This window comes from Vulpes lagopus, chromosome 2 (genome assembly GCF_018345385.1).
Source record: "Vulpes lagopus strain Blue_001 chromosome 2, ASM1834538v1, whole genome shotgun sequence".
Lineage (NCBI taxonomy): Eukaryota > Metazoa > Chordata > Mammalia > Carnivora > Canidae > Vulpes > Vulpes lagopus.
In genome coordinates this window covers 160,376,314-160,396,015 of record NC_054825.1, presented here as the reverse complement: position 1 = coordinate 160,396,015, position 19,702 = coordinate 160,376,314, and the positions used below count along the sequence as shown (strand labels likewise).

At 47.8% G+C, this 19,702-nt stretch overlaps 1 protein-coding gene across 1 annotated transcript; it reads left to right on the top strand.

The window, feature by feature from the left end:
• Nucleotides 1-4,652: 4,652 nt before the first annotated feature.
• LOC121484448 (zinc finger protein 883-like) lies at nt 4,653-19,390 on the top strand. Its single transcript, XM_041743730.1, has 6 exons — nt 4,653-4,786; nt 7,258-7,338; nt 11,005-11,096; nt 13,637-13,763; nt 15,033-15,183; nt 17,886-19,390. The coding sequence occupies exons 2-6, from the start codon at nt 7,269-7,271 to the stop codon at nt 19,174-19,176; spliced, it is 1,731 nt and encodes a 576-aa protein (XP_041599664.1). The 5' UTR covers nt 4,653-4,786; nt 7,258-7,268; the 3' UTR covers nt 19,177-19,390.
• Nucleotides 19,391-19,702: the final 312 nt, after the last annotated feature.

Below are 19,702 nucleotides of genomic sequence, written 5' to 3'. Positions count from 1 at the left end.
TGGGCTCCTTAAGAGCTTTGTTCAAATGTCATCTTTTTAGGGATACATTACTTGGCCACTGTGAAATTGTAGCACCTCTCAAATATACGTCCCACCCACCACATAACCCCTGTTTAATTTTTCTCTATAATACTACTTTCTACCATCTGATTCACTACTTACCTTTCTTAGTTTAACTGTCTCTCTTTTACATTAGCAAGGAAATGCCACAAATTCAGGGATCTCCGTCTGCTTGGTTTCCCAACTCAGTGCCTGGCATACATAATAGATACTCAGTAAATGTTAAATGAGCAGGGACTTGGGCTCTGGATTTATTCTTCCTGGGATCGGATCCCCACTTTGTCACTGGCCCACTATGTTACTGTGGGTATATATTTTAAACCTTTTGACCTCAGTTTCCTCATTTGTAAAAGGGGGTTATTTTCATGGTTCAAAGAAATTCAGATAGCCTGGCTACTCATCCATAAGTGGTGGTTACTTTTGCTATTCCTACCACAGCTACACACCCTACCCCCAGACACCCACTGTGTGTTTCCTTTCTGTTTGTTTTTTTTCCAGCTTCAAAGAGAGATGACTGACAAATAAAAATTGTTTATGTTATTTGAAGGTGTACAACGTGATGCTTTGAAATTCATTACACATTGTGAAATGATTACCACAATCAAGATATTGATTATGTTATTTATAACATATCCATCACATCACATGGTTACCATTTTATTTTGCAGTGAGAACACTTAAGATCTACTCTCTTAGCATATTTGAAATATACAATACCATATTAATAACTCTAGCCACCATGCTGTACATTAGAACTCCAGAGCTCATTCATCCTGCATAACTGAAAATTTGTACCCTCATTTCCCCTACACTCCCCATGCCACTGGCAACTACTATTTTATTCTCTACTTCAGAGTTCAACTTTTCCTATAGTCCACAGATAAGTGAGATCATGCAATGTTAAACTCCATTCTATTTTCCATAGTGGCTTTACACTTTGTATTCCCACCAACAGTGTAAAAAAGTTCCCTTTTTCCATATCCTTGTTATCTTTTGTCTTTTTGATAATAGCCATTCTAACAGATATGAGGTGATTATCTCATTGTGGTTTTGATTTGCAGTTTCCTGGTATTTAATGATGTTGAGCACCTTTCCATATACCTGTTGGCCTTTGTATGTCTTCTTTTCAGAAATATCTATTCAGAACTTCTGCCCATTTTTAAATTGGCTATTTTTTCAGCATTGTATGCGTTCCTTGTATATTTTGGACATGAGCCCTTTGTCAGATGTATGATTAAAAAATATTTTCTCCCATTCCATAGGTTCTCTTCACTCTACAGATTGTTTACTTTCTGTGTAACTTTTTAGTTTGATGCAATCCCACTTAATTAGTTTTGCTTTTGTTACTTGTGCTTTTGGTGTTACATCAAAAAAATAAACAAACAAAAAAACATTGCCAAGACCACGGAGATTTTCTCTTGTTATTTATTTGTTTGTTTGTTTGTTTCTCTGTGTGCACATGTGAGCATGAGAGGAGCAGACGGGTAGAGAGAGGAAAGAGAAAGAATCTCAAGCAGCCTCCATACTGAGAGCAGAGCCCCACTGGGAACCCAACAGGGGCCTCGATCTCAGCACCCAAGATCATGACCTGAGCTGAAACCAAGAGTCAGATGCTTAACCAACTGAACCACCCAGGTGCCCCATTTGTTTTCTTCTGGTAATTTTATGGTGTCAGATCTTATGTTTAAGTCTTTATTCCATTTTGAGTTGATCTTTGTACATGATGTGAGATAAGGGTCCAATTTCATTCTTTTTCATTTGGATATCCAGTTATCTTAGCACCATTTATTGAAAAGAATTCCATATCCCATTACGTATTCTTGGCACTTATGTTGAAGATCAGTTGACTAAAGATGCATAATTTATTTCTGGCTCTCTATTCTGTTCCATTGGTCTACATGTCTGTTTTTATGCCCATATCATACTGTTTTTATTAGTGTAGATTTGTAATATATTTCTAAATCAGGAAGTGTCATGCTTTCAGCATTGGTGGTTTTTTTTTTTTTCTCAAGATTGTGTTGGTTATTTGGGTCTTTTCTGATACCTTATAAATATTAGGATTTTTTTCTATTTCTGTGAAAATGCCATTGGAATTTTTATAGGGATTGCATTGAATCTGAGAATTGCTTTGGCTGAATGGACATTTAACAATATTAATTCTTCCAACCCGTGAACATGGGATATCTTTCCATTTATGTGTGTCTTCAATTCCTCTCATCAGTGTTTTATAGTTTCAGTGTATAGATATTTTGATAAACTTATTTCTCAGTATTTTATTGTTTTGATTGTTATGTAAATAGAATTATTTCTTAATTTTTTATTGGATAGTACTTTATTAGTATATGGAAATGCTACTGATTCTTTGTATGCTGATTTTATATCCTGCAACTTTATTAAATAGGTGAATTAGTTCTAACAGTTCTATTTTTTGTAGAATCCTTAGTATTTCTATAAAAGATCATGTCATCTGTAGACAGAGACAATTTTACATCTTCTTTTTCGATTTGGGTGCTTTTTGTTATTTTATTATTTTGTCCTTGCTTAATTGTTCTGGCTAGTGCTTCCAGTAAGGCATTGAATAGGGGTGGTGGGCATGGGCATGCATGTCTCCATCCTGATCTTAGAGGAAAAGCTTTTGTTTGACCTCTTTTGGTCATATTATGTTAGCTATGGACTTATTGCATCTGGCCTTAATTATGCTGAGATATGTTTCTTCTATACCCAGTTTGTCAAGAGTTTTTATAGTGAAAGGGTATTGCATTTTGTCAAATGTTTTTTTCCACATCTGGGATTTTCATGTGGTTTTTATCTTTCAGTCTATTAATGCTGTGTATCACATTTATTGATTTGCATATGTTAAACCATCTTTTTGTCGTTAAACCATCCTTGTGTCCCAGTATATATCAAAGATAAATACTGAATATATATATAATATATAAAATCACTAACCTAAAATAATGTAAGAAATTATAAAAATATTTATTTGATAGCAAATGGGGGATGGGGAGGAAACGAATCTTCCAGCAGACTCTCCACTCAGCTGGGAGCCCTTAAGTGGGTTCCATCTCACCACCCTGAGATCAAAACCTGAGCTGAAACCAAGAGTCTGGCGCTTAACCGACTAAGCCACCCAGGCGCCAGAAAATAACTTCTTAATATCACCAAATACCCAGAGCTTAAATTTTTCCAACAGAAGCAACAAACTGGTTTTAAAAGTTTATGTTCCTCTCATATAAAAGCCACAAAAAGTAAAATTTGTTGAAAGTAGGGGTTTTGTGTTTGTTTGATTAATTTGCTTTTCATCGAGCACACGTTAATCTTGGCTCCCCGGATTGCGGAGGGATGCTGGAAATTTCGAGGTGGGGTCGCTGCGGACCCTTCTGCACCTGGACGGCCAGGTCAAGGGATGGGCGGCAGAGCGCGAAGCCCACCCCTCCCAGAAGGCTCCTTCCCTCTGCGGGAACCCAGACCTTCCCCGCTGTCCAGTGGGAGGAATGGAACCTCCTGCCACCTCCCCGCTAACACCTCCCATGTAGGCGGAGCGCCGGGCACCGCCCCCATCGGTCTCAGAACTACATTTCCCAGCGATCCTCGCGCGCCTCTCGGACTTGGGCTCCTTGGCGGACACGGAGCGGCGGGCGTGACAAGGCGCGGGGCCTTCTGGGACTGGTAGTTTGGTGGGCGGCGCTCGCGCACACTTGGAACGGGGTTTGAATTCCGCCCAGCCTCAGACGGCTTCGGGAGAAGGCGGGCTGTACCAGGCGCAGTGAGTTCGCGGCGGGAGAGGACCAGGAGCTAGGGGAAGGGAGAGGTGTGTGTACGCTCCTCACCACCCCGCCATGGTTGGGTATTGCGGGGCGGCTGTGAGTGAGTGTGCAGGGGTGGGGGTGACCGACCCGGGGCACGTGGAGCCACGTCTGTGCCAGCGCGGGAGACCCACACAGCGCGGGTCCGAGGTTGCGGCAGGTGCAGGTTGTCGCCCTGCGCACGTGCTGCCTGCTCCGTGTCAGAATGTCTGCCCGCACCTCTGTCTCGTGGTGTCCGAACCCGGGTACCTGCCATCTGATCCCTGTGGGGGTGTAAGTTCATGTCACGAGTCGGCCACTTGTGTGTAGCCTAACATGTGTGGTCGTGTGTCTGTGCATCTTGGTGGGTCGTGACCTCTTGTCCAGTTGTGTGGCCAAGGTATGACTGTGTGAGACTGTGTGTATCCTGTTGTGTGTGAGTTTGTGTCTGACTTTTGGGCGTGACTAGGTCTGGTTGTGTACCTCATTCCGCGTATATATGGTTGTGTATGTGAGGTTGTGTTTGCTCTGTCAGCGTGCCTGCCTCTGTATGATTGAGCTGCTGTGATTGAAGACTGTGTCTGTGTGGTGGTATAACTTTGGGAGTCTCTGTGGCTCTGAGAGCATGTCTGTGTAGTTGAGGGAGTTTGTGCCTGTGGGAGTTTGTGTGCATCTGAGTGTGTCTGTGGTGAGGGTTGAGTGTGTGTATTTGAGTGTGTGTCTTAGTGTTTGTTTAATTTTAAAGATTTTATTTATTTATTTATTCATGAGAGACACAGAGAGGCAGAGCAACAGGAAGAGGAAGAAGCAGGCTCCATGCAGAGAGCCAGATGCGGGACTTGATCCTGGGACCCCAGGATCACACCCTGGGCGGAAGGCAGGCGCTCAACTGCTGAGCCACCCAGGCATCCCAATCTGTGTTTCCGAGTCTGTTTGAACACGTAAGTTTGTTCATTCCCGCACTTTTTCACCAGGGCGGTCCCAGGGCATCTCCTGAGCCTGATCCGTACAGGCTCCAAGGAGCACACTGATCAAGCCTACCCACCCAGCATGTGCCCATTGGACCAGCTGCCGTGGAGCAAGCCATTGTGATTCAGACCCCGGGCATAGGGGGCAGTCCCATGGCTGCTGCTTCCACCCGGCAGGCAGTCATGTTTACTGCTGAAGCGCTGAGGCCCCGCCACCCTGGGCCTGGGAGGAGGTGCCCAGCAGGATGCGCGCTGGCAGGGAGGGATCTGGCTGGGGAGACACAGGGGACTCCGATGCCCAGAAACTCAGCTGGTGTGGCAGGTGTGGCAGGTGTGCCTTAGAGTCAAGCAGAGGACCAGGTACTAGCCCCATGGGCCACTGGCATGCTCAGGTCTTTCTGAGCCTCTGGATCTCAAAGATTTCCTCTGTCCCTGCTAGGGAGAAAAATGTAAGGGAGAGGATGCTGGAACTGCTCCTATGGTGACTCTCTCCAGGACCACCTGGGGAGCACAGGTCCATGTGGGAGGTACAAGGGCCAGACCTTGAAACATGCTGGTCTGATGGGGGGCAGGTTAGCTCCAGGATGCTAGAGAGGTCAGATGAGGGTAACTGACTTGGCCAGCTGCAGCATGTAAAAACCGGGGGCCAGCCCTGAGGGGACTTTGGGGGAAGTGGAGCAGGACCCCCTAGGAGGCATTTGCGGGCATCCAGAGAGGATGCTTCTGGGCACCTGCAAACCAGCGTCGGGGCCTCCAGTGAGTCTCTGTGGGCACCCTGCCTGGCATAGGGGCTGGGAGAGAGCCCTGAGTGAGTGTGCAACCAGGAGGGCTCCCCCGGGGGTAGGGGAATGGGCCCCGGGGTGAGAGCCAGCATGGGCCCTGGGTGTCAGAGAGGGCAGGGCATCTGTGTGTCCTGCAGGGGGACTTGGAGCTTCAGGATGGGCCTCCTCAGAGGCACGTGTCTGTGTGTGTGCTCGCCCCTGTGTGCCTGAGGGCTGAGCAGGTGCCTGTGTGTGCATTTGCCAGCAGGGGTCCTATCTTCCAGGTTGTTCTCGAAGTCTGAAGGAGTGAGTGGGAGTTTTAGAAGCAGGTCAGGAGAGCAGTAGTGTATGTGTGTGTGTGTGTGTGTGTGTGTGTGTGTGTGCACATGCACCTACACCCTCAGGTCACTCTGTTAGGGGATCGGCTGGTACCAGGTATGATGGTGTGTCTGATGATCCTCCCATGCCGGGCCCCCATAGCCCAACTGTCCCTGATCCATGGAGCCAGGGGCCCTGCCTCTGTTGCTCCAGAGCATGAAGTTCTGAGCCTGTCCATCCCTGCTAGCAACTTTTGATCTCAGAGGTCAAAGCCCCATGTTGGGCATAGAGCTAATTTTTTTGAAAAAAGAAAAAATTTATTCAAGTAAGTTTTAAAAATTATTTTTAAAAAGATTTTATTTATCTATTTGACAGCACAAGTAGGTGGAGCTGTAGGCAGAAGGAGAGGGAGAAGCAGGCTTCCTGCAGGGAGCCCTATGCAATGCAGGATTTGATCCCACAATCCCAGGATCATGACCTGAGCTGAAGGCAGACACTTAACCATCTGAACCACCCAGGCACCTCCCAAAAATGATTTTTTTAATATGGTCATATCCCATGCAGTGTGTGGGATATACATATATTAAAAAAATATTCATTTCTCTCAAATTCAAATTTCCAGTTGCTGTGAACTTGTTGTTAGGAAATGTGGCCAGCTAGAGCTCTCACAGCTGGTGACCACAGGCTGGAATCCTCTCTCCATCTCCCGAGAGACTGCCCTCCAGCCCTGCCTCACTGCTGGGCCTTCTTGCCCAGCTCAGGCCCAGGGCCCAGGACCCCAGGGCTGATGGGGTGGACCAGCACAGGCCTCTCCCCAGGGCTGTGGCCAGGGGTCCTGTGGACCGGTGGCTTCATCCTCACCATCCCCCTGGGACAAGGCTCCTATGTCAGAAGGGCAGGCATCATGCCAGGCGAGGTGAGGTCCAGCTCTGAAGCACTTCATCAGGCTGCCTGATAGCTTTAGAACAGGGCCCGAAACACAACAACACCAGTGCTCCCCAAGAGTCACATTTATTGAGTGCCTGCTGTATGTATGCTGGGCACCAGAGGCCCATTTGATGCCTGGGTAACCAAGCTTCACCGTCAGAGTGCCAGCACCTTGTATCACAAGCCCCAATCCGTATGAGCCCCGGCCATGCCCTTGCCAGGCACCAGTCAGACACTCTCCATAAACCATCCAGTTGGTCTAGAAGGCAACTCCAGGAGGGAGGTGTGGCTAACACTCCCTTCAGTTGATGACACAGAATTGGGGAGGTGACATCACCTGCCCAAGACCACCTGACTTCTGAATGCAGCACTAGGACTAGAACCCGGCCCATCCATTGCTACAGCCCACACACTGACTGCTCAGGTCTCTGCCCCCAGGGAGGCCCAGGATGCTGCATCTCAGTGCCATGGAGGGCAGGGGTGCCGTGGAGGTGGAGGCCGGGCTGCCCAACATAGGAGGTAAGAGACATAAAGGGTGGAAAGTTGTGGGCACGTTGGGGGGGGCAGGCTGCCAAGGCTCAGTGATGGTGGGAGGGTTTACACACTGGAGACACAGCTCCATGGGCTGGTCCTGGGCAGGAGGGTACAGAGGGCACCCGGGATGGAATCTCCCCCACACTGATATCATGTCAATGGATCCTGATGAAGCCCTGCTCAGAGCCTGCAGGGGTGTGTTCTGGGAGCCAGAGTCAATCTGGGCTCCTCGCTGTGCCCTGCAATCAAGGTTCCCATTCAGGGGGCCATGGAGTCATCTCAGTGGGAGATGATGAAGGTCCGACCCAAGGACACAGTGGAGGGGATGGGTGGCAGTGGATCAAGTCCTGCTGGCAGCTTGGCCTGGATGAGGGAGGGCTTGTTGGGTTTGCTGGGATTCTTCCTGTCTTAAAACTTTTCATGTGGAAATAACTCTTATTCACGTTAAGTTGCCATGATAGTAGACTACTGACGTTCCCATGGGCCTTCATCCCATTTCCCCAGATGGCCATATCTTACGCAGCGATAGCACAACAGTGAATTAGGAAGCCCATCCTGACACAACATGTGTGTTTTCCAGGGTCAGGTTCTCATGTTTGTAGCTGAGTGTAACTATCACCCACATCAACACACACACTGTCCCATCACCCCAAGATCTCCCTGAAGTTGCCCCTCATTGTCCATCCTCTGCCCCCTTTGGCTGTGGCAGACCCTCTCCGTCCCTGTGACTCTGTCATTTTGAGAAACTTGTATCGGCAGAATCTGGTGCCTACCTTCTGAGATTTGCTTTACCCCCCTTGGCACAGTGCCCTGGAAAGCCATCACGGTGTTGTGTGCACACACACTTCATCCCTCTTTATTGCTCAGTGAGGTTCTGTGATGTGGCTGTATGTCTGGAGGGACATCTGGGTTGTTTCCAGGTGCTAGCTGTCACAAGTATAGGTTTTTGCATGAATGTATGTTTTCATTTCGTGGGCAGAGGTGCTCAGGACTGTGACCATTCACAGACAGATTAGCTAGACACACAAAAAGTGTTGTGATGCTGTGTTTTAAAATCTAAGAAAAATCTAAGAAACCACCTTCCCTCATATCCTCAGGAAACTCTTGTGCTTCCCTCATATCCTCACAGAACTCTTGTGTTCTGATCCAGGAAGAAACACGGCCCAAAGTACTGTTACTCTGTGCTGGGTGGCCTCCTGGCTTCCACTCCTGCCTCCTTCAAACTGTTCCCCATGCAGCAGGCCAAGCCATCTTATAAAAATGAGAATCACGTCTGGGCAGACCTCTCAATGTGGAAAATGGTACAAACTCCATACAGGGGCCCTACTGGCCTGACTGCATCATACCTCTCTCTTTCCCTCCAATTTAAGGAGGTCTGGCCACCCTGGCCTCCTAGTTTTGCCTTTAACATCCACCTCAGGGCCTTTGCACGTGCTGTTTCCCTGCCCCAGAATGCTCTTCCTTCATATGTTCACTTGGCCATCTCCTTCTCAAAATGAAGGTCAAGACTAAGTCATCAGCAACTCAGAGAAGCCACCCTGGACTGTCCTAGCTGAAGCATTACCCCAGGATTTGCCCTCATTCCAACCTAATTTGTCTTGATCCTGATGTCTGTCACTCTCTAGTATTTTCTAGTGTATTGATTTGGTCTTGGTCTCTCTGCCTCTCACATATGTGAGCACTGGTGATCCCGGGAGTCAAGATCAAGACCATACACAACCCGGTGGGATTTCCTGCTGTGGACCACATGATGCTAGGAGGGTGTATATGAATCTAGCCCTGCAACTAAATAATCTCTTAACCTGTTCCATGTAATTTGACTTCTTGATTGGAAAGTTTTGTTTATGGACAGAATTTAAGCAGGCACAAGGATAATGGTCTGTATCTAATAGGAGTTTCATTCACAGGCATAGGCATGTTGAAAACCTTAGAAACTACTCTCCTGAGATGTATCCATTTCACTGTTTGTAAATTTGACCTGGCCTCTCCCTTCCTCAGCTTCCTAGTTCCTTCCGCAGAAGCAGCGACTTTCCTGCTTCATGTATGGCCTTCCAGAATATTCTATGCTCACTCATGAAAACACCCATGTATCTATTACTATATATTTACGAATAATTTCTTTTTACACACACCAGTAATAGCAGACTCTTCGGGTTCCTGTTTTGTCTTGTTTTATTTAACTCTGATAAAGCACCTACTGTGTTCCACTCAGCTCGCAGCTGCTTTCCTTGCATCTGCTGGTCTATGCTTTATAACTCTGTGAGATAGGAACAGTGACTAGACCCATTTTGCACATTTGAAACTGGAGGACTGAGAAGTGTGAGTGATCTGCCCATGTGAGGATCTGAATCCTGGCAGTCTGGGTGATGCTTACCCCCGAGGTGCCAAGTGCATTTCCTGGCTGTGTGGAAGCCTGCTGTCTGTCTGTGCTGCACGCTGATTTACTTAACCAGATCCCTGCAGGGGGGCCTTTGGGTTATTTCCAGGCTTTGGGGATGATGACCAGCCATCTACAAATAGGCTTATAGCTGGGTCATTTTGCACATGGGGGACCACTTCCATGAGTTGATGTCCAAAAGAAGCACTCGCTGCATCAAAGGCCATGTGCATGTGTAATCTGGACAGTACGGCCAAATGGTCCTCCACAGAGAGACCAATTTCCAGACCCTGTGGCCACGTGGGAGTCTGTAAGACAATATTTAATGAGTTACCAGATTTTATTATTTAAAAAAAAAAAGATTTTATTTACTTATATGAGAGAGAAAGAGGGCACACACACGTGTGAAGGAGTTGGGGGAGGGGCAGAGGGAGAAGCAGCCTCCTCACTGAGCAGAGTCGTGACACAAGGCTTGATCCCAGGACCCTGAGGTCAGGATCTGAGCCGAAGGCAGACGTTTCACCAACTGAGCCACCCAGGTGCCCCAGTTGCCAGCTTTTAAATATCAGATTTCACTCTAAATCTAGATATCTGGCTTCTTTGAAAAAAATTGGACTATTTTCCAGCTGGCATTCTCCCAGGCAGCTGCACATTGGTTCACCTCCTCCTCGGCATGGGTGTCGCAGTCCTCCACAGACTCCAATGCCCCCCAGTTGTCTTACCCCAGCCCCTTCACTCACTGACATTTCCTGCCTGTTCCCTCGTGACCTTTGGGATGCAATTTAATGCATGTCTTAAGGGTACCCCTGTGCAACCTTGAGCAAGTGTCTTAACCTCTGTACATGTGTCCTCATCTGTAAAGTGGGATGATGATAGTAGCCAAAGGTTATTATAAAAAACCAAATAAGGGGATCCCTGGGTGGCGCAGCAGTTTGATGCCTACCTTTGGCCCAGGGCACGATCCTGGAGACCCAGGATCGAATCCCATGTCGGGCTCCCGGTGCATGGAGCCTGCTTCTCCCTCTGCCTGTGTCTCTGCCTCTCTCTCTCTCTCTCTCTCTCTCTCTCTCTCTCTGTGACTATCATAAATAAATAAAATTTTTTTAAAAAAAGAAAAACCAAATAAAAAAAATACCTGTGGAGTATTTAGAACAGAATGTGGCACACAGCAAGTTTGATCCATGTTAGCTCTTATGGTCTCATTATTAAGATTTTATTGCATTTCCATATGCACAGAGGGCAGGGTGACCTCATTACTCGTTCTTCCTTCCCAGTTCTGCCTTCTCAGAGGCCTGCTCCTACTTCAGAGAAGCTCTCCAAAAAGAAGGGAAGAATACCAGTCAGGTCCCTGCCGGCCTGGAGCATGGTAAGCCTTCTCCCTTTGACCAGAGGGCCCCACAGTTCAGAGAGGTCAGGCACATCTGCCACCCTCTCTGCCCAGCAGAGACCCTAGGGTGGCAGGAATATGGCCCCATCCCATGAGGGATGGTTTTCCTGGGGATGCTGCCTCTTTCCTGCCTTTCTCTTTCATAATTTCCACCTCTGCTGGAATGTTGCCTCCTCCAGGAAGCCTCCCTGCTCACTTCCTCCTCATAACTCCCTAACCCTTCCCCTTGCTTAATTTTCTTCAGAGTCATTATCACTATGTGATGCAACCACAAGACAGAAGGGTAGGACAAGGCAGTGATTCTCAGTCAGAGACAGTTCATCCCCCAGGGGATACTGGCAATGGCTGAAAACATGTTTGGGTGTCACCACTGGAGGGGTGGTACTGCTGGCATCTGGAGGGTAGAGGCCAGGGATGCTGCTCAGCACCCTGTAATCCACAGCAAAGAATGCTCTGTCCTGCAGATGATCTCAGAAAACCCAGAATAGGGAAGGCTGGTTTTGCAAAGAAAAGGAGGCACAACCTTGGTGGCCCTTTTGTGCCTCACAGCCAGTAAAGCCAGCCTGGTGCTTCATGTTGGAAAAGCAGCGTTTACATTAGTAGGAAAGCAGATAGTTTTAAGAAACCAGCCAAGGCAGAGTCGTAGCAGCTGAGTTTCCAGCCCTTATTAAGTGCCACGCACTGTCACGGATTGTGTTCTTGGACTATCCCCTTGAATGCTCACACTCCTCCTGTCCCAGGAGGCAGCACTACTCTTTATTCTTCCCATTTTACAGATGTGGAGATTTGAGGCACGGGAAGGCAAGTCCTCAGCCACCCGCCTGGCTCCCACACTGAGGGGCGCAGACCCCACCCCCGGAGTGAACACTGTCCCATCTGCTGCTCTCTCCCCCTGCAGCTGCTCCCTTTGCTTTGGCTCCTCCTTGCACACCGTGGCTCCAGCTCTGCAGGGCCTTGGCTTTGTAGCCTTTCCTAGCATTTCAGGAAATGGACATGGGTCGCATCTCTGCGACCACAGCCCCTAGGCCCCTCTGCACCTACGCCCTCTGCACCTGTGCCCCGTGGCCCTCCGTATCCCAGCCTGGGGCTGGAGACCTCTAACCACACGGGTCTGGTTGCAGTAACATGACAGTCCAAAACACAGCTGCTTCACTCAAACGACGTTACTTACTCCTCACCGTGACAGTGTGTGGACAGCCCGGGAGTGTGCCTCTGCCCCGCGTGGCCCATCCACATTCAGGGGCATTCCAAGGGGAACGTGCTTAGTTTCTCAAAAGCCAAAGGCCAGAAGACACGCCTCTCTTCTGCTTGCACTTCATCGGCCAGAGCATAGCCACGTGACTGCCTCTGCTCCAAGGAATGCTGGGAAAAGTAGTCTGGCTGTGTAATCCTGGGCTCAACTGTAGCTTCCATTATTATGGCAAAGAAAAATGGATATTATGTCCACCACTGACCTGGTCTGTTATGTTAATCTATCCCAGCGCCAGGCTGTGATGAGCACATGAGTGAATAAAGCTACTCTCCAAGCCTGCAATCCTTTCTCCCATTGACTAGCATCTCCTCCCCTTTTAAACATGTATTTAGAATAATTGACATTTCTTGAGCACCAAGCATGTACTGGGCACAGAGCTAATGTCTTTACCTATTTTCATCCACCTAAGCCTCACAACTCTAGGATGTGGTACTGTATTATCTCCATCTTCAAGATAAGAGAATGGGGGTGCAGAGTTCACGTCACTTGTCTGAAGTCATACATACTAAGTAGTCAAGCCAAGATTCGAATCCAGGCAGTCTGACCCTATAGCCTATGCTCTTAACTGTCGTGGTATCAACCTAACTCAGTGAAAACAGAGATTCCCAGGTGGCCATACAACTGGTAAGTGAAAGGGCCACTTTCAGCATTCATAGCATCCCTTCATTCATCTCTTCACATCACACGTGAACACTCAGAGTGTGCTCTGTGGCTGCAGTAATGGTGTGTGAACAACAACAAACACACAGAACATCAGGAGCACACAGCAATAAGGATTTGGCTATGTGGCTCTGCTGGTGTTGCTGGGCTCCTTTACATGCCTGGTGGACCCTGGTGGACAGCTGCTGGACAGGTGCCTGGTCAGCTGACCTGGGGTGGCTTTTCTCAGAGGACTGGGGTGACTTGGCACTGCTCTACATATCGTTCATCCTCCAGAGACTAGCTGGGGCACATCCTCACTCATGGAGGCAGTAGAGGCACAAGAAAGACATGAGTGCTGATTGCTTCTATCATACCACCAACAACACCACACTGGCCACGGCAAGCTCCAAGGCCAAGTAAAGGTTTGGAACAGGAATGCACTGCACAGCCACATAGCAAAGGGTTTGGATATGGGGCAGGGTGGAAGAGCCCAGGCCTTATTTGCAAGCTGACACAACACTGAGCTCTGAACACATCCCAAACTTCTGTTGGCTTTCCTCCTAGTGTCCTGGGCCAAACGAAGGATCAGGCCCTTGGTGAATAGGAATGGGGGTTTGGGTTACAGGAACCTGTGATCTTCAGGGATGTGGCCATGTACTTCACCCAGAACGAGTGGCAGCTGCTGGAGCCTGCGCAGAAGGACCTATACAGAGATGTGATGCTGGAGAACTATGGGCACCTGGCATCCTTGGGTAAGGACAAGTCGCACAGTTCAGAAGACTTGGATGAGCTTACCCCTAGGACTGGTCCCATGCGCTAAGGGTTGGTGGCTTCATTCTAAGACTGGCTCTGCTCATGGTCTCAAGACAGCTGCCAGCGGCCACCAATAGGCCCTCAATGTAGTTCACTTGCAACAGAAGTGGTAGAATGATTGGTATTGGTGTTCCCTCCAAAAGTCTGAGTTTTGCTCCCATTAGAACTGGCTTCAGTCATATGACTGCTGCTAAGCCAATCACAGTGGCCAGTGCAACAGGAAGAGGTTGATTGGTGCCGTCCTCTTTGAGGGTGGGCTCTGCTCTCTGGGAATTGCAGGTGTACCCCTTACTAGGAATTTGGGCAGGTGTGATGGGGGAGGTGGAGGCTGGTGAGGCAGAAGCCCTGTGCTTCCTCTGGAGGGTCTTTGTATCATTGTGATGTTGTGATTTATAATGAGAAAGATATATTCTGTCTCCCTCCTGTTTCTAGCACAGAACTCCTAAAGCCTTTTGAATTTCTTACGTGGTGAGAGGGATAAATGCATCTTTTGCTATGTTAGTAAGGTGACTTTGAGAAAACCCCTCAGGATGAGAGCTGGTTGCTAGGGGAAGCAACTTTGGGTCTCACCCCTGACCTCCAGGGAGGTTGAATCAGTCACCAATGGCCAGTGATTTAATCAACTATGTCTATGTAATTAAGCTTCCATAAAACCCCCAAATGATAGTGTTTGCAGAGCTTCCAGGTTGGTAAGCAAGTGAAGCTCCGGGGAGAGAGGTGGCCTCAGAGGGCATGGATGCCCCACACCCTTTCCCCACACCTGGCCCTCGACAACTCTTCTACCTACTGTTCCCGAGTTCTATCCTTTTATAATAAATCAGTGATCTTGTGAGTAAAACATTTCTCTGAGTTCTGTGAGCTGCTCCAGCAAATTCATCAAACCCAAGAAGGGGATCATTGCAACCTCTGATCCATAGCCTGCCAGTCAGAGGTACCAGTGACAACTTGGATTTGTGATTGATGTCTGAATTGGGGGAGGGGATCAGCTTTGTGGGACTGAGCCCTCCACCTGTGGGATGGGATACCACCTCCAGGTAGGTAGTGTCAGAATTGAGTTGAATTATAGGACCCCAGCAGTGTTGGAGAGAATTGCTTGGGGGCAGGGGTAGGACCCACACTCTGGAATTGGGAGCAGAAATAGAAACACACTTCTCTGTGCAAATCTGGGTCTGGGGGGCATCCAGAACTTCTTTTCTTCTGTGGAGCAGGGCATTGGTTCTTCAAACCCAAGCTGATCACCAGGTTAGAGCAAGGAGATGAGCCCTGTGTCAAGGAGAGAGACATCCCTCCAGCTCCCCAGCGAGGCAGTGCTGGAATCAGTGGGAGCTGCATCTCCACAGGTGAGCAGGAGGAGCTACCGTGGCAGCCTCCACAGGAGCTTCTCCCCAAAAGCCCAACGAGTGGCAGCAGGAGAAGGGAGAAGGCTGCAGGGCATGCTTCCTTCCAAGAATGCTTTTCCATTCCTCTGGCCTCCTGGGATCTCATTTTCCCTTAACTGCTTCAGACAGCATCTGTTCACTTTCCTCCTTGTATACATGGGTTGATGTCTTCCTGGTTACAAAGATGTTTACAGCAGTTCTTTGTTGCATGCTGGTCCGGCACTCAACCTAAATCCGTAAGATTATCACCACTGGGTAGCCCCCTGTTGACTTAGAAAAACAACAGGATGTTTCTGGGCAGCAAACCAACCCCCATCAGCTTCTGAACCTCACGAATATAGAAGAATAGAGAGAGAGTTTTTTCTTTAAGATAATGCATGAATTTAGGGATGCCTGGGTGGTTCAGTTGATTAAGCATCTCACTCTTGGTTTCACTCAGGCCATGATCTCTTGTTATGGGATTGAGCCCCCCCTGAGTGCAGAGACTGCTTAGTCTCCCTTTGCCCCTCCCCTCTGTGCACTCTTGAGCACTCTCTCTGTCTCTCAAATAACTTTTAAAAATAAAGATAATACCGGGATCCCTGGGTGGCGCAGCGGTTTGGCGCCTGCCTTTGGCCCAGGGCGCGATCCTGGAGACCCGGGATCGAATCCCACATCAGGCTCCCGGTGCATGGAGCCTGCTTCTCCCTCCGCCTGTATCTCTGCCTCTCTCTCTCTCTGTGACTATCATAAATAAATAAAAAATTAAAAAAAATTTTAAAAATAAAGATAATACCTTGTTTTAATAAGAATCCAAAATAGTAACCAAGTATTTTCATTAAAAAAAATAATATGCCTTTGTTTCATTCCGGCTTATACTTCCCGGAAGTAGTTTCAATTTTTTTTTTTAAGATTTTATGTATTCATTTGACAGAGAGAGAGTACATAAGCTGAGGAGGGGCAGAGGGAGGAGAAGCAGACTCCTTGCTGAGCAGGGAGCCTGATGAGGGGCTCCATCCCAGGACCCTGGAATCGTGACCTGAGCCAAAGGCAGATGCTTAACCAACTGAGCCACCCAGGTGCCCCTACCCTCCTGCCTAGTTTCAATTTTGTTAGTGTTTATTACCTGTCCAGGTTGAGGAATTTCTTTAAAAAGTTTGTACTTTCAAACAACCACTTCCAGTTGTGCCATCACATGCCCATCAGAGTGACCAAATGAAAACCATGAGCGCTGGTGAGTGCATGGGACAATTGGCACTCCATTGTTGCTTGCAGAAGTGCACGTGGGTTCATTGGCTAGAACTCCATGTCTACACATTCCCATCCCAGTCACTCCACCCCTGGGTATATTCCCAACAGAAATGCATACCTGTGCTCACCAAAGGATACCCCCCAGTGTTCATAGCAGCTCAATTCTTAATAGTCCCAAAGCGGGAACTCCCCAAATGCCTATCAAAAATAAAATAGTTAAATGCATTGTGGTATAGTCACACATGGGACCCTACAAGCAATGCAAATGAATGATTTGCAATTGCATGCAGCAATCTGAATGGATTTCACGGAACGGTTGAGTAAAAGAAGCCAGACACAAAATGGTGCATACTACAAGGTTGCATTTATATAGTGTACAAAAACCTGAAGCCAATCTCCACTGTTAGAAGTCAAGATCTCAATTTTCTGAGAGGGACAGAGACATTGAAGGAGAAGGGACTGTGGGCAGGCTTCAGGTAGTGTGCTTCTGGGGTTCTGTTTCTTGATCTTAATCTTTGTGCTGCACACATGACTGTGTTCACGTTATGGATTCTCTCTCCTCCCCTAACTAGACTCACAAAACACATTATTCCACTTATTTACAGATAGTATCACATCGTTTTAGTGATGAGGGAACATACGAACTGACCATTCCTCTGTGCATGGCTGTCCAAGTGCGCTGGGTTCTTTGTAAGTGATAGCTAATAAAAGTTACATTTAGTATGGAACATTCTGTATCCCTTTTTCCTTCAATCTATAGATCTTGATTTATTTATGGAACATTTCCTGAATTATATCTCTGAGTAATTATTCTGATGCAGGATTTGTTTTTGATTTTCCATGCCAAAATGTTTTCTCACTGATTCTTTTTCCTTCTTCATTTCCATTTCATTTGAGCTGGCTGTCTTTTCTTTTTCCAGTCTTATTAGGGTAGGATTGTGTGAGCTTATTGTGATAGAACATTGTATAAGCTTAAGGTGTGTAGCATGATAATTTGATACGTGGATATATTATGCAATGATTATGGCAATAAGGTTATAAAATGCCTTCATCCCTTCACATAATTACCACTTTTTTTGGTGGCATGATGTGAATTCTTTTTTTTTTTAATTTTTATTTATTTATGATAGTCACAGAGAGAGAGAGAGAGAGAGAGAGAGAGGCAGAGACATAGGCAGAGGGAGAAGCAGGCTCCATGCACTGGGAGCCTGACGTTGGATTCGATCCTGGGTCTCCAGCATCGCGCCCTGGGCCAAAGGCAGGCACTAAACCGCTGCGCCACCCAGGGATCCCGCATGATGTGAATTCTAATCATGCCATGCACTTATGATTCATGTGCTTTTTTTGTATGTTTTTTATACTCAACAATACATTTTCAGCCAAAGATAAAAACAATAGCGCTAAAAAAGAGAGAGATTTACATTCTGATTCCTTTTCAGACAAAAAGAGAAGGCTTGTGTTGAAGACATTTCCAAAGCCAGGCATCTCTATGAGGCCATCCCCGGGAAAGGCAAAGGAAGTGGTCCAAAGGGGTTCCAGGACAGAAAGGATTTTGGAAACTGAGGACAGGCCACTGAGGAGCAGGCAAAAATCTGGCCCCAGGCTGGCCTCAGACTCATGCAAAAAAATTCTCCCTAGAAAGAAAAGGCATGAATCTACGGCCGTGAGGAGATGCCTGAGTTGTCCACCACCGATGACAACATCGCAGAGCACCTCTCAAGGAAAGAAGACCCCCAAAAGAGATATTCATGGAAAAACACAGGCACCAGGCTCTCTGAGACAAGGTCGTCCAAGAATCCAAAGGGGGAAGGCACACTTTAAATGTAAAGAATGTGGAAAAACCTTCAACCAGACCCTCCACCTCATTGAGCATGAGCGGATCCACACAGGAGAGAAACCCCACAGATGTGATGAGTGTGGGAAGCACTTCCGGCACAGCTCCTACTTCCTCACACACTATAGAATTCACACTGGAGAGAGGCCCTACAAGTGTAAAGAGTGTGGGAAAGCCTTCAACAGCAGCTCCACACTGAGCAGCCACCACAGGACTCACACAGGGGAGAAGCCCTTCAGATGTGAGGAGTGCGGGAAAACATTCAAGCAGAGCACGAAGCTTACTCGTCACCGGAGGGTGCACACTGGAGAGAAGCCCTACCAGTGCAGTGAGTGTGAGAAATCATTTGGCCGCAGTTCTTCCTTAACAGAGCACAAGAGAATCCACACAGGAGAAAAGCCATACCATTGCAAAGTGTGTGGGAAAGCCTTTAGATGCAACTCGCATCTTTCTGAGCACCAGCGGATCCACCAGGAGGAAAAATCCTACCAGTGTGAGCAATGTGGGAAGTACTTCCGAAACGGCTCCCACCTGTCGGAACACAGAAGGGTGCACCAGCGGGGCCCCCCAGAGCAATGCCCAGAGTGTGGGAGAGCCTACCGCCGCAGGGCTGCCCTTCTGAAGCACCAAAAGAGCCACAGAGAGAAGCATACTTACCAGTGTGAGGGATGTGGAAAGGCCTTCCGGTGCAGGTCAAGCATTCAGAGACATCAGAGGATGCATGCCGGACAGAAGCCTTACATGTGCCCTGAGTGTGGGAAAGCCTTCAGTGACAGCTCCACCCTTAACAATCACTGCAAAATTCACAGCACAGAGAAACTGTACCCTTGCCCCAAATGTGAGACAGCCTTCAGGCACCTCTCATCCCTGATGCTCCACCAGAAAGCACATGCTGGAAAGGGACAGTGAACTTGCATGTGACAGAGCCCTCAGCCAGGACCCACACCTTCCTAACCCCCAGAGAAGTATGTGAGTGGAGGTTTGCTGCACCTCTCACCAGAAAGGTTACCTAGCTGACCAGGGTTCCTCATTCAGGGGACAGTTCTACACAGCCCCAACCTGGGACGTTTGGGAAGTATCTGTGGATACTTTTGATTGTCCCAACCTGTTGCTGCCACTGGCAGGTAATGGATAGAGGCCAAGGATCCTCCAAACCCTATGTTGCACCAGACACCTCCCTCTACAAGGAAGGTTCTGGTTCCAAATAGCAGCAGTGGTGCTAAGAGTTTGAGGAGTTCAGAAATAGTTTTCTGTGTCATCCTGTACAGTAACCATTAAACTGCATATGGCTCTACATTTACTTGAATCAAACAGAAATAAAATTCAAAATGTTTTCTCAGCCACAGACAGCTAGGATTCAGTGGCCAGATTTCCTAGCGGGTGCCAAATCAGCACAGATAAAGAATATGTCTGTTGTTACAGAAGGTTCTGTTTT